Source organism: Melospiza melodia, chromosome 1 (genome assembly GCF_035770615.1).
Source record: "Melospiza melodia melodia isolate bMelMel2 chromosome 1, bMelMel2.pri, whole genome shotgun sequence".
Classification (NCBI taxonomy): domain Eukaryota; kingdom Metazoa; phylum Chordata; class Aves; order Passeriformes; family Passerellidae; genus Melospiza; species Melospiza melodia.
In genome coordinates, this window is record NC_086194.1 from 32,613,614 (window position 1) to 32,637,309 (window position 23,696).

The 23,696-nt window shown below is 37.5% G+C and overlaps 1 protein-coding gene across 4 annotated transcripts in view; it reads right to left on the bottom strand.

Annotated features, from left to right (window-relative positions):
* The window catches only part of HYCC1 (hyccin PI4KA lipid kinase complex subunit 1), a 43,075-nt gene that overhangs the window by 12,563 nt on the left and 6,816 nt on the right, over positions 1-23,696 (bottom strand). For all 4 annotated transcript variants that reach the window (XM_063153077.1, XM_063153066.1, XM_063153096.1 and 1 more), the window contains exons 2-8: positions 10,995-11,074; positions 10,002-10,103; positions 6,146-6,325; positions 3,430-3,510; positions 2,780-2,895; positions 2,361-2,456; positions 608-724 (exon numbers count right to left, since the gene is read on the bottom strand). In XM_063153077.1, the coding sequence (XP_063009147.1) occupies positions 608-724; positions 2,361-2,456; positions 2,780-2,895; positions 3,430-3,510; positions 6,146-6,325; positions 10,002-10,103; positions 10,995-11,045 (743 nt within the window). In that variant the 5' untranslated portion in view covers positions 11,046-11,074. The remainder of the gene's footprint in view (positions 1-607; positions 725-2,360; positions 2,457-2,779; positions 2,896-3,429; positions 3,511-6,145; positions 6,326-10,001; positions 10,104-10,994; positions 11,075-23,696) is intronic.

Here is a 23,696-nt window from a genome sequence, read left to right on the forward strand (position 1 = left end):
TTTTTGTTTGTTAGCAGTAAGACTGCTAATTAGAGAACTTTGAAGTAGCATCTATGGAGACAAAGTTTTATTTTCATTGGCCACCACAAGCAGTTTAAAAATTGTATCATTAGCTCTTGATCAGCTACTCACAAAACATTCTGAAATACAATCAAGATTTTTTTAACATTACTCCATCTTTGGAGCATTCCTGTATTACTAGTCTCCAATTATTTCAGTTACTAAGCTTCACACATTAACATGACTTTATAATGGTAGATGACACCAGCATTTCAGACAAAAAATATAACCTCTTTTTCTTAACTAGACTGATGTCAAAACTAACCATGCAAAAATGTGAACAGCAGACAATGGCTGGAAAAGAGTTTTTACAGTATTTTCTTCCCATCAGCAGTTACACCTATCAAGTCCTGCTCCAGTCCTCTTTCCCCACTATGGCACAGGTAACTTCATCAACTGCTTGGAGAACTGTCTCTTCCCAAGGACCCCTTATTGCTTCACACAACATGTGCTCATAGAAAATGAAATGCCTCCAAGGTAGTGTGTCTGAACAAGTACACAAATTAGGCTGGCATTTTGTTTGCATATTAGAAAAAAAACAACTTACAAGGCATAATAGATCCCTGTTAGCATTTGGACCATGAATTCAGATGAAACTGGAATCCTACTGTTGACTCCCTTGTACTTTCTCACTTGTTGGCGAGGATATCCACAGACACAAATTCTGAAGAAATCATACATTTGTCATTGGTAAATAATGGGGAACCACCCTTGTAGGTTATAGACTTGCAATACTTCACCAGTACTGATCAGTTTTTAGAAGCCTTGAGTTACTTCTTCTAAAAATGCAAGAATGACATCTGAGTAAGGTAACATGCTTATGAAGAGAGACTTAGTAACTGCCCAGATGCAAAAAATCTGGATTTACAACTTGAGATCAACACAAAATATTTTGTGCTGTAATTTTCATATTTACAATCATATTTGTAATTTAAGAAAGTGATAAAAATTGAATTAGACTTACTAGAAGTAAACACATTTATTGTAGAGCCTAAAGAAAACCCCCTAAATTCTCCATTGCTCAAACCAATTAAAGGAGTTATTCTATATATCCAAATAGCAGAATATAGATTCCACCACATCCAAACAGGACACTGAAAGATATTCAGGGCTTCTGACAAATATTCCCAGTACTCTAACATGCTGTCTATTCTAAATTGCTGTCAGGGTAAGATTTTCAGTAAGCAGATGAATGACAAAACCAGTCAGGAATGAAGAAAAATGAAGAAGTTAAATTGTATAGCATTAAATAATTCAGGATCCAGACACTGAACATTTTGAAGTAGAAAGACTTGTTTGTACCTACTGGTAACTTGCTTGGGGTTTTTTTGGATGCTTTAAAAATTATTTATTCCACATACAATCAGAACCCAATCAAGCAGAATAAGCAACATCAGTCTCCTTTCCACAATCCTTAGCTTCTAAGTATTTTTACCTCATACATTAAAGCAGTTTATCTAACACAGATCTTGTAATTACTCTGGTAAATATTGCCAAGTGCTTCAAACTCCGAAGTCTCCTGCCTCCTTTGAAGAGGAAATCTTACAGCATCCATTATCATGCTTTAGTTATGAGGGAAGCCTAGGAACTAGGCTAGAAAAAAGCTGCTGAGGGTGACTTCTTGGTCTCTTGAGTTTCCTGGGTTAAGGAAAGCATTCTAATTTTTCCCTTAACATACAGTCCACTTTTGAAAATCCAGAGACAAACATGTTTACTATCCATTTCTCTTCTTTGAAAAATGATATTGATAAAAAAAATAGACACTAATTAAAGCTGAGGTAGGTTTTGTTTTGAGGTCAGGAGGGGCATGTTGGCATTGTTATTTTGGTTTTTTGAAGCAACAGCTGGTTTTGGAAATGCTCAATGTATCCATAAAAATGAATGTATGCCTAGTTTCAACCTACTATAATTACAAGTTTAAACCTTCACAGCTCGAATTTATTTAAACCTGCAATGCAAAATACACCACACTTCTAAAAGACACTTCTTGTTTTTCTTTAGTTAACACAACTACAGTTACTGTTGTTAAAAACAAACAGTTCCCTTTGACTTCTCCTCTTAAAAGAGAAGCTTAACCTGCATATAAGCCAGGTTATTGTTTCCCATTTTGAGATCTCAACCCAAAGTTATATAAAAGATAAATTAAAAGCAAATATTGAAGCTGTAAACAGCTACGAGAAGAAGTCAAGTTTAAAAGCGACCTTTGGGAACTCAAAGCTTGTTTTTGAGTAAAAAGTCCATACTGACTGCACTTCAATTTAGTAATGGCATTTCAACAGTAAACAACCTACAGAAATTACCTTGAAGAAATTTGACACAATGACTGAAGAGACATTGCAGGCATGTAGCTTAAGGCAGCATTGTAACAGAGCAGAAGGAAAGTCAGCACTTCAAACCTGGGATTTGAAAGAAACATTGCAATTCCATTACCAACTTTGTTTTTTAAAAGAAAACAAATGTACAGGGAAATTTTTAAGAATTATTTGAACAGATTTGGCATTGTATTTCAATTTAATCAACAGCTGAGTAAGCTTTTCCCCTCCATGTAGTAATACGCCCTGATGATCTTTCTGCATCTGCATTTACACGTGTTTAAAAGAAAAAACCACATGACAAAACACAACATACACCTATCCTCCTTCAGTCAGCAACTACACTAAAAATTAGAAGCTCAGATCTATTAGGGACTCTCAAGCAAAATCCCATGGTACAATTTCACCTGTTCTGGGCTGTCAGCATCTCCCTCTGAGGATGAGGTCCACTGTACACAACCCTGGACAAACCGTGCTGTGACAAAGCTCCTTCAGTGAGAGCCATGGAGCCAATGCTGGAAGGCTGAAGGAAAAAAGGGTCATTCAGAGCATGTCCACCTCAAATCCTTCTATAATGCAAGTGGAAATAGACAACAATAAGCATCACCATATTTATGTATGAATTTTCAACAGGCCTAATGTTATCTGACTGTTTAGATGTTATCTGTTCATTTTACACCAAATAAGGCACATGGCTTCAGAAAAGAAAAAAAAAATACATAGTTGCTGCATGGATGCAATTATGACTATTCCACCTTTTAAAGGCCTCAGATACCAGTTAGCAGCACTCAGAAATCTCAGAAGTATGTTCCTATGTCATCATACAACATGTTAAAACTGCTTTCCACTTTTGTTCTTAACAAACAGGCCCCCAAAGCATTTGGGCATTTGAAAGTCCCAGTCTGCATGCTCTCATTGGTTTGAACTCCATGCTCTCCAGGTTCTGGCCACTGAGATGCCTGCAGCCTTGGGAGATATTTGACTGGCAAAGACCCCTGACAATCATGGTAACACTGCCCTTATCCATCAGGAACTTCACTTTGTAGCTGTCACTTACTTCATGATAGACAGAAGGTTTGGACAAAGATGGAATTGTGAAACTCAGCACTTTGTTATGTCCCTCTTTGTCAACTATCTCCTGAAAAAGACAGAAGATACAAATGGTTACACTGTACTAAAGAAAACAGACATCCTAAAGTGTTAAAAACTATTTATTATAGGGACTGATAAGGATACTATAACAATCCAAGCTGCAAGCTAGAAATTATCTCTCTATTTGCTTTCTACCACAGCACATTTTGTTTGTTTATGAAAACTCTTCAAATAACTTAGCCGAGGGCACATCCATTTGCATACAAAACCCACATTAAAAACACTAAGAGGAAACATCATGTTTAAAACAACATTATATTTTTTTAATTATATACTGTTTGCTAATTGTGAAGGTTAACAATCAATAATTCTGTTCTGAAAACTATTAACCATCAAGTAAGCACTCAACAAGTAATTTGTTTTGGAAACATTACAGCTCTGGAATGACTGCAGCCTCATAAGGTTTGACAGCAGCAGACCACAGCACTTGCAAAAGCCCAAGTCTGATAATTGACTCTAAGGAATTAAAAGAAGCATGGATGCAAAGCTTTAGAGAAGCTACCTTCCCAAAAGATACCACCACAGCAGTAGCTGGCAGACTTCTTGCTCCTGTAAGCTAACAGAAGACTAATGAGTAAGGCAAAACAAGATGTGGTTTTGTACCACAGAAGAGCACTGGAGTATTTCCAATAAAAAAATGTTAAAAATCCAAAGCAGACTTGACCAAAACAAACACCACACACTAGATTTTACTTCCCTCTTTTCTAAATTTCAGCAGCTGATTTCATATACCCAGAAGTAATAATTAGAGACAAGTTTCAGTGTCTCCTAACACCCACGTGTTGGAAGGCTGAAGGTCTAACTTCACATAGTAATTATTAAAACTCCTGTCTTAAAATAAAAGACCAAGCAGTAAAGGAAGACTGAAAAGGATCAAAAGGGCACACAGAGCTGCTCCTTCTGAAAAGCTGCACAGATTCTCCACTCTCCACATAAACCACTGATACTTTAATTTTTAATATTGCTCCTGGATAAATGTGGAAAACATGTTCCTCAATATTTAGGAGAAAGGGAAAGAAAATGGCTACATCCAAACTTCTAAATTCTAAAAATATTAATATTTGTATTCTTCATTATAATCAGATTTTTAATTAAGTTTCAGGAGTAGATTTCAAGATGTATTTGTAGTGTATGATGTGTATTAAAGTATATGAAGTGTATTAAAAAACCACTCTGATAACTACAGCTAGGAAAGCAAAAGATTTCAACTGCATGCACTACCACTGTACATCCTAAGCTGAATGTAGAACAATCCAGTTCATGATCTCATGTCTCAAGCCACAATAATTCCACACCCCTCATAATGCAGCCAATTTAAAATTATTCTGAGCAAAATTTTTCATTTTTCATTTTCCTTCAGTAAGAAACTGCAGGACTCCTACTGAACATGTTAAGTTTCCAAGAGTCCACTCTACCTATTTACATTGGAATTACTTTTATATTAGGCTTCATATTTCCTCTTGGTTTTGAATACATAAAGTTGTTGGTTAAAGAGAAAGTAAGTATCTAAGCAGGTCACCTACTACCTTTTTAACCTGTACATTAAAGAACAATACTATCTTGCTTGTTCCAGTTATAAATTTTATGCAACAGCAGGGAAGAAGTCAGCATGAGTACAAAGCGCTGCTTTACCATAAGCATTCCTGATGTCTTGAAGCAAAACAGGGAATAAAGTTCCCCAAGTCATGCTGATCTACAGCTCCCTAGAGAAGCTTGCTGTGAAATTCTTATGACCCCAGGCAGCTGGAGATGGAAAGCCAAGTTACTAATTGAGAAAGAAACTCTTCACAGCTAAGAGAGGATGTTACCAGACTGGTTTCAAGCTTAACTTAAATGTAATCTCTTCTGGGAGAAAAACAAGTGATTACAGCCACATCCATGAACCACCCTAAATTACTTCATCATGGATAGAAAGGAGTGAATTTCCTTAAGGCAGAAGATAAGAGCAAATGCTTTTCAGGAATGTTCTTGTCAGATACAACTAAGCATACAGAAAAGGCAGGAAGCTTGTACCCTGCCTCAGGAGGAGTGGAACATAAGGGCTCGGGTCTCTTAAATTAGACTCCTGGGTGAAAAAGATATTTCCATTTGCTTGGTGAAGACACCTATGATTATTTCTAGGAAATGGATACCAGCTGCCTTCTCCAGATTTTCAGATGAAGAGACTTGACATCACTATTTTGCTTCATAAAAAGCCTTCCTAAAACAACCAGAACAAACTACACAGACAAGAATCCCAACAGATATTAAAAACCACTAAGTATTTCAAAATAGCCATGAAAAGACTAAAATACGATGTTTTTAAGGGTTCCTTAATTATTATGTTCTTCAAAGCACAGATAGAGCAACTGTGAAAGTAATTTTTTTTGTGGTTTTAGTCCAGATAGTCAAAATACAGGCAACAATTTCCAAAGCAGTGCCTTGAAAAGTCCTCAAGCAGAATGTGAGTTCAATCACAAGAAATAAGTAACAAAAAATTCAAGAACCACAGAAAGAGTAGAGAAAATATTGACCAAAGAATGAAAGTTCATGTTGTAATTTCTGACAGACACCGATTTGATGAGTTGGGACTGAAATAATCACTTCATTTTAATTCCAAAACAAAATGTTGAAATACAAACCAAGTTATAAACTCCTAGGAGAAGAGCCTCTATGCATCCACTGCTCTGCAAATCCCTGCTGGCTGAGACAGCAAGATAGCACCACATCAATTCTGGCAGGAACTGCAGCGTAAAGCGCAGCAATTGCTCCTCACCGCTGCGGTAGAACTCAAAGAGCTGGTGGCAAACTGGCTCCAGAAGCTGAAATACAAGGCACAATCATGAATGAATAAAACATTACAAAAATCTGCAACTTTGTCTGGAACAACCCTTTAGCCAAAACTGTAAACTGATAAAAATGGCATTTTAGTTATCAGGGCATGACTGATACAGTAACTGCTCAAGTCACCTTACACACTTTCATGCCTATAACATACTTTTGTATGATGAAAGTAGAGTCATTCATCCTACATGAATAAAAAATTCCAATGGCTGCTTTGCCTTGGTTTTGGCTCATTTCCTCCAGCCTCAAAGGCAAAAAATAGAGGATAGTTATCACATCCCTCATACTTCTCAGTCTCTCTAATATACAGGCAAAGTACCTGAACAAAGGTCTTGTTATTCTACAACTCCAAAAGCATACACAAAATGAAGCTAGAAGCTTTACCCACCTAGTGAGAAGAGCTGTATGACACTTATATTCCAAGTATTACAAAAACTTAGTACACAATAGAATAAGTTTATTTCCTCACTCTCATAAGCTTCTAGAAGCTTCAATGTATTTATACACTTAAGACAGAAATTGGAAGCCTCAGGAGTAATTTTAGAATTAAATTTGTTAAGCTGATACAAATGGATGTAAAACACTGAACTGGAAGTAATACACTGAGCTAGATCAAGTTAAAAAAAGATTTTAAAACAATGAAGTTATCAGCCTGCCTGTGTTCCTGGATTTAATGTGCCTTCTTTTGCTACCACCTACCTCTGATATAAGGATGAAACACTGCTAAGCACCACTTGTCAATGTATGGAAATTAGGAGATTTCCTAATTTTCTCCAATTAGAAAATATTGTCAAAAACAGTAGGCACTTCCAAAGCAAGCTGAACTACTAAATTCAGTCCTGCTATTTAGTCTAGATCACAACTTTAGTTTTAGTAAATTTTCAGAAAAATAAGAAAGGCAATTCTATATTCTTCCCTTTACTGAAGCAAAGAAGGCAAAATCACCAGGGAGACCACGCTAGAAAAATACCTGCTTGCTTTCCTAAGCTTTTCCTCCTGAACATGGAAAAAAAGTCAAGTCAACATTTCTTACCTGCCAAAGCTACTTCTGAAACTGAAAGATTTTAGCAGATTTGAGTTCTTTTTTAAGAAGTAATCTGGGACAATCTGATCCATTCTAAAAAAGAGGAACTTTTAGCTTCTGAGAGATATAGCTTCACTCTGGAAATATCATCCCTGAAAATTCTACAGTAAAGGCAAAAAAGCCATGCCAAGCTAAACTAGTCATCAGTTTTAAGAGCAGTACAGCAAAGATCCTTCTAGAAAACCTTACCAGCAGAACTGTGCTCCATATTCAGCTTATATTTTTTACACAATTCGCATCCTTCCCATAATGAAGTACCAGTTCTGAATGATGTGTTTGAACTTTAAAAGGCCCATAAATAGCTGTGACAGGTATCCATGTTTACATCGTTATCTCACTTCAGACAGCTTTGTATCAGCACACTGAGATGCATAATCAGTACAAAACAGATTTTCTTCCTCAAAATGCCACCAGATGCTACAACCTAATATCAAAACGCACTAATGACTGTTGCTGTTTCAAGATATCATTTTGAACTAAGCAGTTCTAAAAGAACTAGACTGAGATGTTTCTTAATGCTGGAACAGAACAATGTCCAAGCAATTTCATCCCTGTTCCTTTTAAGCTGCACCCAAGTGTGTTACACACTCCAAACACTTGCTATTTCCTAATGCAAATGCCTGTTTGGCTCCTATCTAAAAAGACAGCAAGAGTGTTTTAAGTAAAAAGCAAAAGAACTTCAATCTTTAAAAAAAAAACCATCACATATTCATTTAATTATTTTTGACCACTGAAAGTCTTTAGTGAATTTTAAGTCCTTTAAATCTACACATCTTCTGGACTCCTCTTTCATGGAACTACATTTTTCACCTAGCAAGTGGCTCACGAATCTCAAAAGTTACTAACAAAGTCTTTACTAACACAGCTACTATGAAGTGGATGTTAAACAAGTAGTCCCTTTATCTTACAAATGGCTACTAAATTTTTTGGAAAAAAAAACCAAAACAACCCATATAAAAAGCAAACATGAACCAGCAGGAAAATGCAGTTACAGATGCCCATACCCATGATTACTTTTCAAATGCTCAAAAAAAACCCTCATCCATCCTGCAAAATAAGATTAATCACAATTTTATGGTACTCATAACTATTAGAAGTGCATACATTCAAAGGTGTACAGATGGGGTTGTTTGTCCATTTTCAAAGTGCGCAGTATTTGTAGTGTTCATGCATTAATGCTTCCCCTTTGCATGACCCCCTTGAGATAAGAGAGGACAGCACATACCCTCCACAGTGCAGCAAGTGGCATTACACAATGCAGCCAACAGATCTCAAACAGCAGTTGGCAGATATTACTTTTCTTTCTAACTGCTGGCTTGCAACTATTTTCACAATGTGGAGAGCTCCAAGTGGCCTCTCCCACAAAGCAATGGCTACTTGGAGAACAGTCCAAAAGAGATTTTAGTACTTTTTGTCGAGGCAGCACAACACTCAGTGTCAGCACTAGCTTTTCATTTCAATTCAAAATCTCAGTAACAGGGAAATCATCAATACCTTGCCCCTGGAATTATCCCAACAACCTTTTCAAGCAGAAGTTGCAGCAGCACCCTGCTACTAAGGCCCCTGAGAAACCTAGTGATTGTCAGAAGTAGTAAGAAATCAAAGAACTTATGAAAGTATTAATTAGGCTATCAACAGGGCGACTCATCAGATTAATTTACATTTTGATACGAATTCTGAAGACCAGACAGGCTTGACTCAGTAGTTGGAATGACTCACAATGCCTTTCTGAGCAGCAAATTAAAAGTACATTTGTTCTTTGCTGGACAACCTGGGAGCTTCACTACCAGCATTCTCTCTAAAAGCATATATATAAAAGCTTTTTATCTTCTGACCTTTAGTACTGCCATAATCTCAAACTTTGGGAAGCTGCCTTATTTTCTGGGTCTTTTCAGAAAAATTGAGGATTTGGTGCAGTATTAAAATAATGCACAAAAGCATTTCCAGATGGTACAAGGCAGTTAACAACACACAATTAAACCCAGATCAGGGTGTTCTGAACATAGCTGGACATTTTGAAAGAAGGGCAGTCATGGGATACAGAACCTTCTTAGTACAGGTACTGAGAAAACCTGCCCCTCCTTTCCCACATTTTTTTTTTCACATTTTCCCCTCATTTCAGTAAAGGGTACATTCCATGTATAAATCCATGTCTTTATATCATATGCATTTCAAACAACAAAAAAACCTTAAAAAACCTAAGCAACAATTTACAAAAGATGGCTAACCTAACTTGTTCTCTTGCATTATACAGACAAGTTTCTGACACCAAGAGATTCACATTCAAGTTTTAATTACAGAAAGAATTCTATCAGACACAAACATCTTCTCAATTTCTTAATGCATTTCTCAATTCTACATCCAAGTCCTGAAACCCATGAATGTGACCTACAAGCTTAACTATGATCAGTAGGTTACAAAACTTACAATTTTTTTTCCATGATAGTATGTCATGGCTAAGAACAACTTTTTGAAGGAGACTCTTCATCAATTACCTAGCATGCAAGGTCTTGGTTTCATTCTGCCAGTGTTATGTCAGACATTTTGGGTGAGAGATCCAAAATACTCACTTCACTCTGTGGCTCCTGAATTACTTTGTAAAGAGATGAAATCAAAGCAGTCTTGTCTTTCAAGCTGGTAGCATAGCTGGATATGGATGCTTCTGGCAGTGTCTGAAATAAAAAATATTATAAGCAATTTCTATCATTAAATATAACAGCTGTTTCAACAATTTTCCATTACAAGTCACTGTTTATCAGAGTTTACTATAAACTGTTTATCAGAGTTTACTATAAACTAAACGTTGTTTCACAAAGAAATCCTCACATTTTCAGAGTGCTGCCAGAAGATATACTGCACTCTGTCACTTTGCAATTTCATATGGAAGGTAACAATAGCAGACAGGAAATTGATTTTTAAAAAGTTACAAAAATGCAACAGCCACTGAAATTTCACTGTGAGATGTCAGTCCTGTGAAACTTTTACAGTTTTCAGATCCATACTTCAAGGAGTTTTCAAGACCAACTCTACACAGGTAGTAAACATTATTACCAGATACAGAATTACTGTGGAAAAGCTCAAATTCCAGTAAATGCAAATTCCAACTCTTCTCTAACACTAAACATATTTTCTGCCAATACTTAAGAAGGTAAAAATCTAATGTTTTTAACAACTCTTCTAGAAGATGTATGTTTAAATGTGTGCAAGTCTTACAGTAATTCTTATCTCCAGTCCTTGAAAGGACTCCACTCCACAGACAGGAAAACATATTTCCAGTGTATCTAAGCAGAGCAGGAGAAAAACCTACAGTCACGTCTGGTACTCAAACCAATACAATCATTCATCTATGATATACATTTTCACTGCTCTCTGCCAGGAAGTATGTAGCCCCAAAGAGGCAAGGGGCTACATGGAGACATTTCATGGAGACATTTGTATTTATCACATAATCTCAGCAAAACCCAAGGTTACTATCTTTCTTTTTCTAGAGGATGCAAGCACATCCTGCACACTTCACCAGCAGTGATTCAACGCTTCTGGCTACATACTGGAGAGTGTATTACCTTGAACTCTGATAACCACTCCTCCACAACCCCAGTATCCACAGCTAACATCTTCCAACATCTGCTTCAAAACCTTCAGCCTGAAAGAATAAGCAAACACAGTTTGTGAATACTCCAGTCACTACATTAAGCAGATGATGAAAATTAGGTCTCTGTGAATATTTAAAGAATCTAATCATGCTTTTACTTGTTAACATTTTTACATGCTGACATTACTTTGAACTTTTATTGTACCTCACTTATGCATGCTGCTGGAAGCATTAAGCACAGGAGTCTTCACATATAGCAGTTTAATAAATTCCAACTATGTATTGCGTGGGAAGCAAGTCTAAGATTTTCAGAAATGGCATTCTGAAAACAGAAAATATTACCCTCCTCAATTCAATTTATTTTTCAGCTTACAAGACTCGAGAGGAAACTGTATGGATTCACTGAAGAGAAATGACTGTTTAGGTTTTTCCAAGTCAACTGCAATTCCCAGCTTGGAAAAGGTCACTGAAATAAAGGTGGATGGAAAACCTTTCAGTCCTCCCCCACCATGGCAACTGCAGGACAATGAGCCTGCTGCCTCTGCATGGAGCCTCAGACAGACTTCCCAGCCCAACATTCTGCCCAGTCCCAGACACAGAGAGGTCATCAGCAACAGGACTTGAACACAACAGATGCAGAATGGCTACTAAATAAATTCCTGATTTCTCCTCAATTTTGAGAAACCACTTAAAAACCACTGTCCCTTGGAGTAGCTTATTCTGACACAAAAGACCAATATATCAAGATACAAAAGTACTAGAAGTTAAAAGACCATGCTCTTAGCTTATCCAAATTGTGCCCATGGATTTCAACCAGTGACAAAATTAAATACTCATCTGAGGAAAAAATTACTGAAATGTTCAGTCATGGGAGATATCCCACCAAGTTTTACTTTGCCAGTTTAAAATTAGTTTTGAAGTATTAATATCCAAGTATGGGCTTGTCCGGGAAAGACAAGGAAGGAAAAGACGGAGGTAAGAATTGCCTTTTATAACACAAATACGGTATTTTATTCTGAAATCCAGACTGTACTAGAGCATATACAGACTATATATGGTATATTTTAAGAAGCCTCAAGGGAGAAGCACCAGACATGATAATAGCAAGATCTTACTATAACCCTCCAAAGCAGGGGGAATGGAGAAATCTGAAAGTTACATAAGGCTTTAAGTAGTGACCAAGATCCAGACAGGGTTGCGAGGAAATCACTGTTCAGACATGAATGGCAAAAGGAATAAAATAAAACAGGCTGTCCAGCAATTTCATTTTCATTTCATTTCACTGTAATACACAATAATAACATAAGGCAACCAGGGACTTCTGTGCCCCTTCTCCTCACTTGCATGCCCATTAAATAATGGACTGGGACAGGTGAAATCCCAGGGCAGCAGCTGTGGCAATGTCCTCTCCCAACCCTATAAAGGCACACAAGTCTGCACAAAGCTTACAAAACACTGCCTTTGGAGGATGAAAGGACAACAGGGAAGGGCCAAGGAAGATTTAATTTTTGGAGACCATTCCACTGCCATGGCTGGATATGGGCTCCTTAAGGCCTGTGGGGGAAGAAAGCTGCCCTTTGTTGGGAGAGCAGCAGGGACACATGGAGCTTGGCCCTGCTGTGGACAATGGGACAGCTGGGAGCTGGGTCACATACGAGAGGGCAGAACAACATGGGTGACACTACTGTAGGTGTTCGCTACTCATCACCTGAGCAAGACAAAACACAGGAATTCCTCTTTATACACAGCAGAAGAAGCCTCACATTACAGGCACCTGGTCCTCACTTGGAACATGAACTACCCTCTTATCTCTTGGAGGGGAAACAGAAGAGGGAACAAGTGCATTGATTATTACCTCCTGAAACAGAGGACTGAGGAGCCAAAGGCAGGCCCTCCGCTAAACATGGGAAACTACAAACATGGAAAAAGTGGCTAGTGGGGTCAAGGTCAGGGCAGACACAGCTGCAGAGACCGTGACAAAGTAGATCACAGGATCCCAGTAAGAAGGATCAAAGCAAGAAGGAGGATCAAGAATGTTCTAGAATGGTTCCTGGGCTTTTGCAAAAATAGCAACAGGAAAGCTAGGGATCCATGACTGAATCAGCAGGGGATCTGCTGAGAGAAGACACAGGAAAGGCCAAGGTACTCACTGTCACCTTCACTTCTGCTGTTACCAGCAAGAGCATCCCCCAGGAACCCTGGATGTCAGAGCACAGAAAATTGCCTCAAGTGCCAGAGTGCTTGAAGAGTCTCCAATCAGAGACAGTGAAAACAGTCTGATAAGACCTTGAGCAGCCAGACAGACACCTGTTCCAATTTTCACTACTTTGAGCAAAGGAGGCTGGACTTCATGATCACCACAGATCCATTTAAACCTCATCCATTCTTTCATCCTGTATCAACAAAGAAATGGGAAGGACTGCCATGTATATTAATTTATAGCTAAATACCAAGTCTTTCTGATGAGCACTGACAGTCCCTGAAGATGTAACAATGAAAATAGAGAAGGAGCAGCCCCTGACTGCTCAGCATAGGTTGTGTGTGAGACCCTGCTGTGAAGTGAGGCTTTGAAGGGTAACACCATGTGCTAACAAAACAAAGACTAGTTCCACTACAATTACTGAAGCAACCACCTTGCCAGTTCCTACAGAATTCCACAACCTCCCGGCCCTACTTTCATTCCTATGAAGGTGGACAAAGGCTTTTGCAGAGTCCAATGCTTCAGCACTGCTGACAACAGTAACCATCCCCTACTGAGCCCCACTAATAGCACAAATACCTGTCCTAATATTGCTCAGAGCAAAAGTTCATTATTTAAGAGAGCCAAGGAGTCCTGCATACACCAAGTCCATAGTTGACACACATATCCAAAAGATTCAATTTTTTCTCACCCTTCTCTAGGGATCCATCAAGCATTATTTTCAGATTAAAGGTTCCCAGAGAACAGAGGTTTCATTTGACCAGTAAAAAAAAGTAAGAGCATCTTTGGCTGGCATTAGCCATTGGAAAAATACTTTAAGTTTTTATGACTAATTTTATGACTCAGTATTTAAAGATGACTCTTTTTTTTTTTTTTTTTTTGCAACAGCATGAACTTTTGAAATGACATTTGTAGAAAAGAAATAGGACAAAGTTTTTGCTGATCAGATCTATTATATTTATTTTTAAAGTAGCAGAGACATTTCACTCAGAGTTAAGGCAGTAGAAACAGGGGATAGAATGTCCTTATTTTACCTTATACTTTAAAAAATTAATATATATCTGCTTAAACCACAACAATACACATTTGAGTATCACAAATAAGAACTCTTAACTTTACAATTATTTTCCTTGAAGACATGGATTATGTGTTCAATTGATGTCCCCCAGAAGGAAAAAACAAGCTTATATTCCATATATCAGCTGTGTGGGATCTATTTAAACAGGCAGACAACCTACTGCTTTACTGAGGATTGCCTCATTTTGTTCCAGTTACACAACGGATCAAGTTGGACTGGCACAATATTTGGACAGAGTTGGAAAACCCAAGACTGTTCCAAAAGAAGGATTAACAGGTTTCAGTTAACAACACAATTTTTTCCTGAAGCCCACATGAAGTTTTTAAAAGGTAACTCTAAAATGGGATTTTTAACACTAAGTGCACCAAAATAAGGCTTAATTTGTACCATCTGTTAAACTTTTACAGAAAAAAAAAAAAAAAAGACCCAGAGGATTAAAAAAGCATGCCTTAATTACAGCTTTGTTTCAGAGGATACAACTGCAAGATATAGGGCACTGGAAGCAAGAGAAGTCCCAGCCACTACAGAATTAAAGCAACAAAGTCATAAAGTAGATAAATACCTGCTACTCTGAGAATTAAAAAAAAGGAGGGGAAAAAAAGTGTAAAATTGCATTAAGAATGTACTTTATAAATACCAAAACTGTAATGGAAGTTCAAATAATACAACAAACACTACAAAGCATTTTTCCCAAAAAAGTCTTGTTTTAAGGTACATCAGCCTGTAATTCTCTTTAAATTATTATTTTTCTTGGTCTCTTCCTACTAACTCCCTGCAAAGACTTCAAATGAGTGGAGTTAGAGAATTTCTTTGAAAACAACTTTTGTCACCACAAACCAAACAATACTTTGATTAAATGTGAAAAGCAGCTTCAAATGTCCCCATGGTCCTTGTTCATCCAGATGTCCTGATGAAGATTTTTATAGGAAAGGGAATTATTATTTAAATTATTATTTAAATAATACAAAGCTACTTGTGATGGAGCTCAGTAACAGCCAGGTGGCTCAGGACTGTTGAATTTTTATCAGACAATATATGTAATCTTTGTTTATCTGACACATGAAGTAAATCCACTTTAGGTAATATTCTTGCATTGCAGGTCTTATCTTCACATTTGCCACATGAAAGCAGGCATAGGTTATGCAGTCTAGCTAACACATGGCTAATTGTCTATATTGATATGGCTAATATAACCTGTATTCTCATGCCTTGGGAGTTAAAAGCACTTTGGAGTATTTTCCACAAGATTCTCAATTTGGCTTAGCAGCCAAAGACAGGATTTATAATAAATAATAATTAACAAGTTCCCAAATCCTAAGCAGCCTCTGACAGCTGTTAATTGGTCTTCCTCTATTCTAATGCAATAATGTAAGTCTCCTTCCTTTGGAAATACCAATTTTTCTTTTGTTTCAGGTGAGTAGTGTAACTTGAATAAGATACCAAAGAAGTTTATCGGACAAAACCAAGTCTCATTTAGAATAGACTTCTACAAAGTCCCTAAATAGGTAATTTTCCCTTCCTCACCCTTTACAGCACAAATACATCAGGAACTTACTGAATTTCCTGTTTTTAATAGAGGAGGGAGAAAAAGTTACATGCACTGAGTTGGTGGAGGGCCAGCCAAGACAAATTAAGACATATTCTCTGGCAAACTTACTAATGCATCCATGTACTTAAATGGCTTTGGATTTCCATACTTGTCACACAAGACTTTAATATAATAATACCAAATTATGTTTTTGAATGAAATCACAGACAACACATGCACAGGTTTTTCTTTAAAAAGAAATTATCCCAATAGGTGGCTTTCTTGCTCTTTACAGCTACCCAGCATTGGTGGAATTCATCCACAGAATGCACGTGTGTAAATGCAATTTGGATTAAGTACAAGGAGGGTGGACTTGGATAAAGAACGAATGCTTGAGTTCTGCAGAACTGACCTTCTGAAACCACAGTATTAGATATTTGCTAGGGAAAGTCAGAGCTGGAAAAAACAAAAACAGGAGCCAAAAACTGCTCAAGCCTCATCCTCTGGGAATTGCTGGAAGAGGAGAATAAGCATATACTTCATCTTTACCTAATCTGTAAAGTATCTGCTTGGAAGTCTGTATTATTTGCTAAAAAAAATAAAATAAAATAAAGCTTAAAAGGGAAACATGGAGCAGAAAGTTAAGCTGTTTATGAACCATCAGCCAAATCTGTCAACTCAGCCCAAAATTGGAACAAAGTAAACTTGTGAGCATTCCATTAGGATGCATCAGGCCCATAAGAGATCAAGCCCCTAGGAAATGTTCATCTTCTGTTCTATAGTAGTTTGCACACACAAATAGGGATGGGCCAATTAGGACTTTTCTTCCCTTTTGAATTTTGAAGAAATATTAAAAACCTCTTAGTCAGCTCTCACTTGATTCATCAAGCTCATTTAAAAGACTACAGTCTACATGTAAAATTCACATTGCTGAACCCTTTCTTCTCCCTCACTTCAGAGACAAAGACACAATCCTTGGTAAGCCACAGAACAGTAAGCAACACTCAGGCAAGTGTATTCTTGATTCAATTGCCAAAGAACAGAATGTACTTTCGTGATGCTAATGCACAACCCATTTTAGTGAAACAGTGATCTGTTCATCTCCTATACAATTTTGAATATGGCCAAGCTGTTCTGTTCAGATACTTGTAAGTGCAATAATGGGCAGCAAAACACTTGAAGTCTCTTGAGAAAAGAAACAGATGCCACTGTGGACTCCAAAAGCCACTCTAACAGGTTTCAGAAACCACAAAAGTCAGGTCTGACTTCTTGATTTTTTCAAACTTTCACAAAGAAACACATACCCCATTGTGCTAAGTCTGAAATAGTCACATGTTCTATTCAAATATACAACTGCAAACAGTGCTCAAAGGCTCTGTATCAAATATTCTCTGATAATTGCCATCTTCAGCTTAAAATAGCTATGGTGCACCAAGCATCACTGACTTAGGCTCAGGCAAATTCCTAAAATGACAGATGGTTATTCAGCATCTTCTAACAAGAGAAATAACAAGTTGTAGGTGACACTAGAAGTGGAAGGCTCAAAACAAACAAGAATTACCAAAAACAATGTAGGAAGGAAGAATGCATTGAGGTCCAGGTACATGAACGTTACATAAATGCACAGAAAAAAAACCCCACTGGGACATATGCATGGAAAAATCTACCCAGAGCCACTAAATATATAAACACTTCTAGTTCAGAAAGCTGGAGTCAAAGATTGCTCCCCCAGCACACTCTTCTAGTTTTCTCTCAGTTCCTTTCATGGCCTCTATTAACAGCCACTGCTAGGCAATAAGGTTTCAGAAATTCCCATCTGGTTCACTATGGTCATTCTGTAGTCTTCTGCACAATAAAGTAGTTGACACACAAAAATAACTGTTCTGAACACTTGTTTCCAGTGGTTTGTAAAGATTACTGAACCTTAGGAAGTGAAACTGCAGTCAATTTTAATTTTATCTTGCCAAAGGCATTATTCAGTTTTCCCCTCCCCTCTGTCAACAATAGAAGCAACCATAGACAGACACTCTTATCCAGAGCTTACACTTTTATCACAATGTGGAACATCAGCCTTAAAGAGTCAGGAGTCAGTGGGTTCTTCCATTACATGGATTTGAAAAAGACTTCCAGATCCTGTGCACATATGCTTCTCCAACAATTTAACACTTGGAATATGACAAAGTGATAGATATTTGCCCACCAAATGGAAAAGTCCTCCTGAATGATACCCATTACAATTTTTAAAAATTTACATTCAGCCACAGATGACAGACCTCAATTCAGTTTTGGTGCCAGCAATTAACGAAAAAACAGTCTACAGAAAGCAACCATACCTCAGCTAGACCATACAGAAACAGTAAGTAACCATCTTAAATGCAGTTGTTTCTTGTGCAAAGTATCCAGTACCACAGAACACTGTTTGGAGGTTTCTGGGCTGTAAAGCATCAAATACTCGATGTATCACACTGTACCTCAGTCTTTTTCAATTCTGTCAAGAGGGGAAAAAAACCAAACAAAAACCAACAAACCTGTGGTTGAGGTCATGAAACCACAAGGCCATTTACATTGCTGGTAAACAGTCACATAGGCACACATGACCCAAAACATTCGCAATTAAAGATTTCTAAAAAGTCTCAAGCAGAAGGTAAGACTCCTAATAGCACAGGCTTTTGAAGATTTTAATCCCTATCTTTGACTCCTGGCAAATTTATTTGCTCAATTTCAGATTAGCAATCAATTACAAACCACATTTGTACTCAACTAACCTTGTATTCACCCTTTACTACCAAGGGGAATTGTCTTCCAAAACAACCAAATTACTCATGCCAGTCAAACAAGTCACCAGGACAGAGATAAGAGACTACAAGCACTGATATATTCACTTCAATTTATACAAGCCATAGTAAATCAGATCTATATTGTTTGAGCAGGACAAAAGCAGCCCTAACAGTACAGTGTCAAAATGAAGTAAGAGGAAATAACTTCCACAGCTTGAATTTTATTTTCTCATTGTCCTCTTCTACTTCTTCCTTGCTACGTTTTTAAATCCTGCTTTACTATTTCTTCCCTGTAGCCTACTGCACAAATGCACACTCTAAGTACATCTGCCATGCTGAAAACCACAGTCAGCCAAAACCGACCACCTGAAAGTCCACTTACTCCAGGTACACCCCATTCTCTGGCATGCAGAATCCCTACTCTTTTGAGCTATTTCATATGGAGTATATCCTCAAACATTAGCTTTGCTATCATCTGTAATTCATCAATAGTTTCATTATAGGGAAATAAAGTAAGATTTATTACTTTCAAAGCATTTTTTAGCAGATAAAATATACTTGCTTCCATTTTTATTTCATGCAAACATTACTGTTTACATCTTATTGAGTCTTTAAGAAAGAACAGATATATAAACAGCATAATCTTAGACAGAATAAAACACACATAATTGAAAAATCTTGTCCTAATTGTCCTTACGTTTTCTGGATTAATATAGTCAACTGTTCCAACACATACAAAGAAAAATCAAGATAATAACTATATGCATCATACAGAAATAGAATTCAAATTAAGTCACATTAAAATGAGTACAAGCATAAGCTTAACCAAATAAATGAATTAGAAAGCTTTAGAAATCTTGTCTGCTTTCTGTGTGTCAAGACTTCCATAACTCGTGTTGAGAACATCAGTGAACTGGCAATTAATTCCACAGTCCATGATACAGCGCTCTTATCACTTCTGCAAGAGAAAGCAGTGCTGCACAAGTTCACCCCATACAAGAAACACTCTGTACAGAACCCCAAACATACTGTTCTTTTACACCTTAGTTCCCTACGCCCAAAGTACACTACATCCTTATGAAGTCACCCAAAGGCAAATTTAAAACAGTGAAATATAATAAACTATAGAGAGAATAATTGTGTTGCAGTTTTGATATTAGTATTGCATTTAAGCCTTGAACTTATCAGTGGTCTTCTCACAAGCATTATTTTGGTAGCAATGCTGTGACATGCAGTTCATTGCCTCCTCAACCTTCAATGCTACCACAGTATTATCTTCACAGGCAGTTATACACTTAATCTATTTGTGAAGTCAACTTGCTGCAAGCTAATTTTAAAAACCAAGTTTTGTTTTCTAAGTGAAAATTGCAAGTCATCTCATGTTAGAGTTTGTTCAGTACATTGAGCCATATGAAAAGAAAGGTGTTGGGTAATCCAGCTGCTGAAAAGCTCTCAGTGTAAAGCATGCACAGGCAGATGCTGCACAATAGCTTGAGTATGACTAAAAAGCATGTGGAGAACTGAGCAGGGCCTGTGCCTCATCTCTGAGCATTGACTGTAAAAGACACAATTTTAACACCTTCTACCATTACAGCACATAGTTTCAGGCAGTACAAATCCAGAAGCATTCATCTGGCAAGTAGTTTAGCAGTGACCTACCAGAAGGAAAAAGATGCAGTTCACAAAGCAGGACAGAGGTTTGAGAGACTCTACACCTACTTTTTAGCAGCAACATTTAGAATGCAAGACTTTTGACCAAAACTTCCCAATTCTGCTGGCTAAGAATGAGATTTTAGGAGACTGCCTATTTCCAACCCTACTCTAGGTATCTTCACATCATTCAATTTGGAAAACAGAGATGTCTACCTCTAAAACCATGACAACCTGCAAGCCAGACACTAACTTCAGAACATACTTCACAAGCCACATGAGGAAGAAATTTTGTAGCAGCTCTTGGGACTTCATTTCAACTCCATCATCCTTCTGCCTCCATAAAATGTAAGGAGCTCACAAACTGAGAATTGGGCTGCAAAAGTCCCAGGTGAATTATGATAGCATCAGGCCAGGACAGGGTTAATTTTTGCAGTAGCTAGGAAGGGCATAGTGAGAATCCAGATGCTATTCTCTCATCATTGCCAGGGGAAGCACTCTGGGTAGCCAGTTCTGCATGGTGAGCAATCATGTGTGAATTATTTGCCTATTTTGTACAGTTTGTTATTGATAGTGTAGCTGTTACTGTTCACTTTCTTATTTAATTTCTGTTTCCAGTAAATTGTTCTTACCTCAACCTGTAATCTTTACTTTTTGTGCCCCTAATTTTCTTCTCCATCCCTACTGCAGGGGAGGGGGGAAAAGGAGACTGAGTGAGTAGTTGTGGTTTGGAAGGTTTCAGTGGGAACATTAAATTGGGGAACACTATTCCTGTGCCAGGACAGTCTTATCTTTCAGGCCAAACCCATTCCAGGGCACCCAGCCCTTCACAAAGGAAAGGGAACTCTCCCCGGGGCTCCCACTGGCTCTCCACATCAGCTGTGTCACCACACTGGGCTACCCGGGGCAGATCTACAATATAGCATAATATCAGACATGAGCAAATACAACTGCAATGGAAAGGTTTCATTTTCACTCCAGAACCTTTATCTGAAATAAGTGCTATGATACATGCCATCACCCTACCCCTACCAATGCAGCAGCATCAGCATTCCTGATGGCTTTCCATCTGCAAAATATTATCTCCAGTGTACCATTCTACCATATCCTAAAGATCATGAAAGAAAAGCAGGAACCTTGCTATCAGGAATACACCCCAGGTTTTATAGCAAAAAGAGATCTATGATAGTCTACCGACAGGAGTTCTAGTAGCTCACTTTCACAGGGGGAAAAACCCCAAAAAACTATACAAAGGTACATTTTCCAGAAGAGGGGTGCATCAATACTGCAGATAACCTTAGGACTTAGTTTCAGTGATCAATAACCGCTCCCTGTTAAATTACAGAATTAAAATTATCAATATATGTATGCAATGCATGTATTTAGCTGTGTTAAACAGTTTCAGGAGAAACATGCTTTATCTCTTCATGACAGTTCTCTCATTCTTCCTCATCCCTCCACATTCTCCCACCCCCACAACAGCCCATCCACATACACTCACAAGACTAGACACATTCATCTGAAAAACATTTCAGAGCAACTAAGAACAATTTTGTGGGTTTTTACATACTTTACAAGCTACAGAAGAACATGACTTCTTCCACTAAAATTTTTAGAGGCAGGACCCACGCTTCTGTCTCATTCAGAAGATACATCCAATACATTAAATGCTCTACTGTCACATATAAATGCTGTAGTACAGACAAAATATATGCAACTCAAAGTCTCAAGAGAATTTACTACCCTGTATGTCTTGCTCTGCATTGTAATTTTTTTTAAAGTCAAATCCCAAAAGCATAATACTGTCAAAGCAGAAAAGGATAATAATTCTCTTATGTTAAGAGATGTATTAATTTAGATTGAATTCAAGTTAGATGAAAAAGCTTTTAAAATAAAAGTTCCCATTTCATGAAAGCACCTAAAGGTCAGAATATTAATTACTCTAAGAAATAGAAAGCTAATAAAACTCAAATTATACAGGTTCTGGAAGGACTCTTTATTTGAGTTCAGATTTCCAATTTAATTGGTATTATCAAGTTATCTGCCATTATTCCAAAGTCACAACAACAGAAAGCTTCTACAGAATTTACTGTTACCACTTTAGTAGCAGAAAACAGTTTATGACTTAAAATAACATAGCATACATTCATTTTCTTTTTCTCTTTCTACTACTTGCATTCTCATTAAATCACACAATGTCTTCTGCTCAAGACAGGCCTGACTTTTAAGGGCATTATTACATATCCTACATATCTAGTAGTCCTAGAAGAAGTGAGTGGTGCTTCTATAATCAGTCATTAATTCAGAGTACTGGCTTAGAGCACAGATTTGATGATTTAGAGCCAGGCAAATATTTCTGTAGCTTAATTACAAAGTGGTCAAAATTTATTTCTATAATAATCTCAGGTCTGTGAACTTGAGAGCTTGTTTTAGTGTACTGTGCTTACAAGCATGTCTGAGAAGCCACTTGAGTGGCAGGCACAGTTGTGACAATACATGGAAATTGGTCATTGATTGCACATGTACTTGGGGCGTAGTGGACTGGATGAACCAGAGCCAAAGGACATCAATACAGCCTAACAACCCTTGGACACAAAATGTTCTGCTTGTAAAAACTGTCATAAGCACACGAAAGAAGTGTTGCAGTGAACCCAGAGCAAAACAACCTCCATCACACTGGATTAAAAAAACCCAAATATAATCGAAGTGAATGGGCACTTTTCAAATGATATGACATTTGAGAGTTAATCACACAAAACAAAAAGATCATACACGTCTGATTTAACATCTATAGACACATTTAAGGAACTTCTTCAAGGGTGTGGCATCGTTTGGTTCCTGTTTCATCACTCAGTTAACTTTCTAATTCCACTTTTGTCAGTTCCTCTATTTACTGTACAAGCAGGACCTTCATCTAGGTGCTCCTTCTCCCCTTGACACCCAATGTGTCCACATCCTGCTCCACCTACTGAATTTATACAGGACTTTTATTCTACCACACCAAGAAGCAGCTGTAAATGGTTAAGGCAATTCCTGCCACTGTTTCACAGGACTGGAGCAGCTTTGTGAGCACAGGTGAATTAGCATCCACTTCTTTACCAAAACAGGACAAAACCTAAGCCACTTCTGAATACCACTAAAATAGCAACGAACCAAAGATTTCCATTACTTCCTTAAGGAATGAATGAATGAATGAATGAATGTGTGCACTATGTATACAAGGGAATGGCACAGTTTAGAGATCTCCTCTGATTATGTTGTTTTAGGTGGAAAATCATTATCATTCTTCCCTGTGCAGCTACAGTTTGCCAGTAACAGTCTGGGAGAAAATATCACTGCACAAATAACCATTCCATTCCAGTTAAAACCCTTGGTAACCAATGCAAATGCATATGCTTCAGATACTCTTAAATTTCAGTCTAAGAAGAAAGAGAATGATA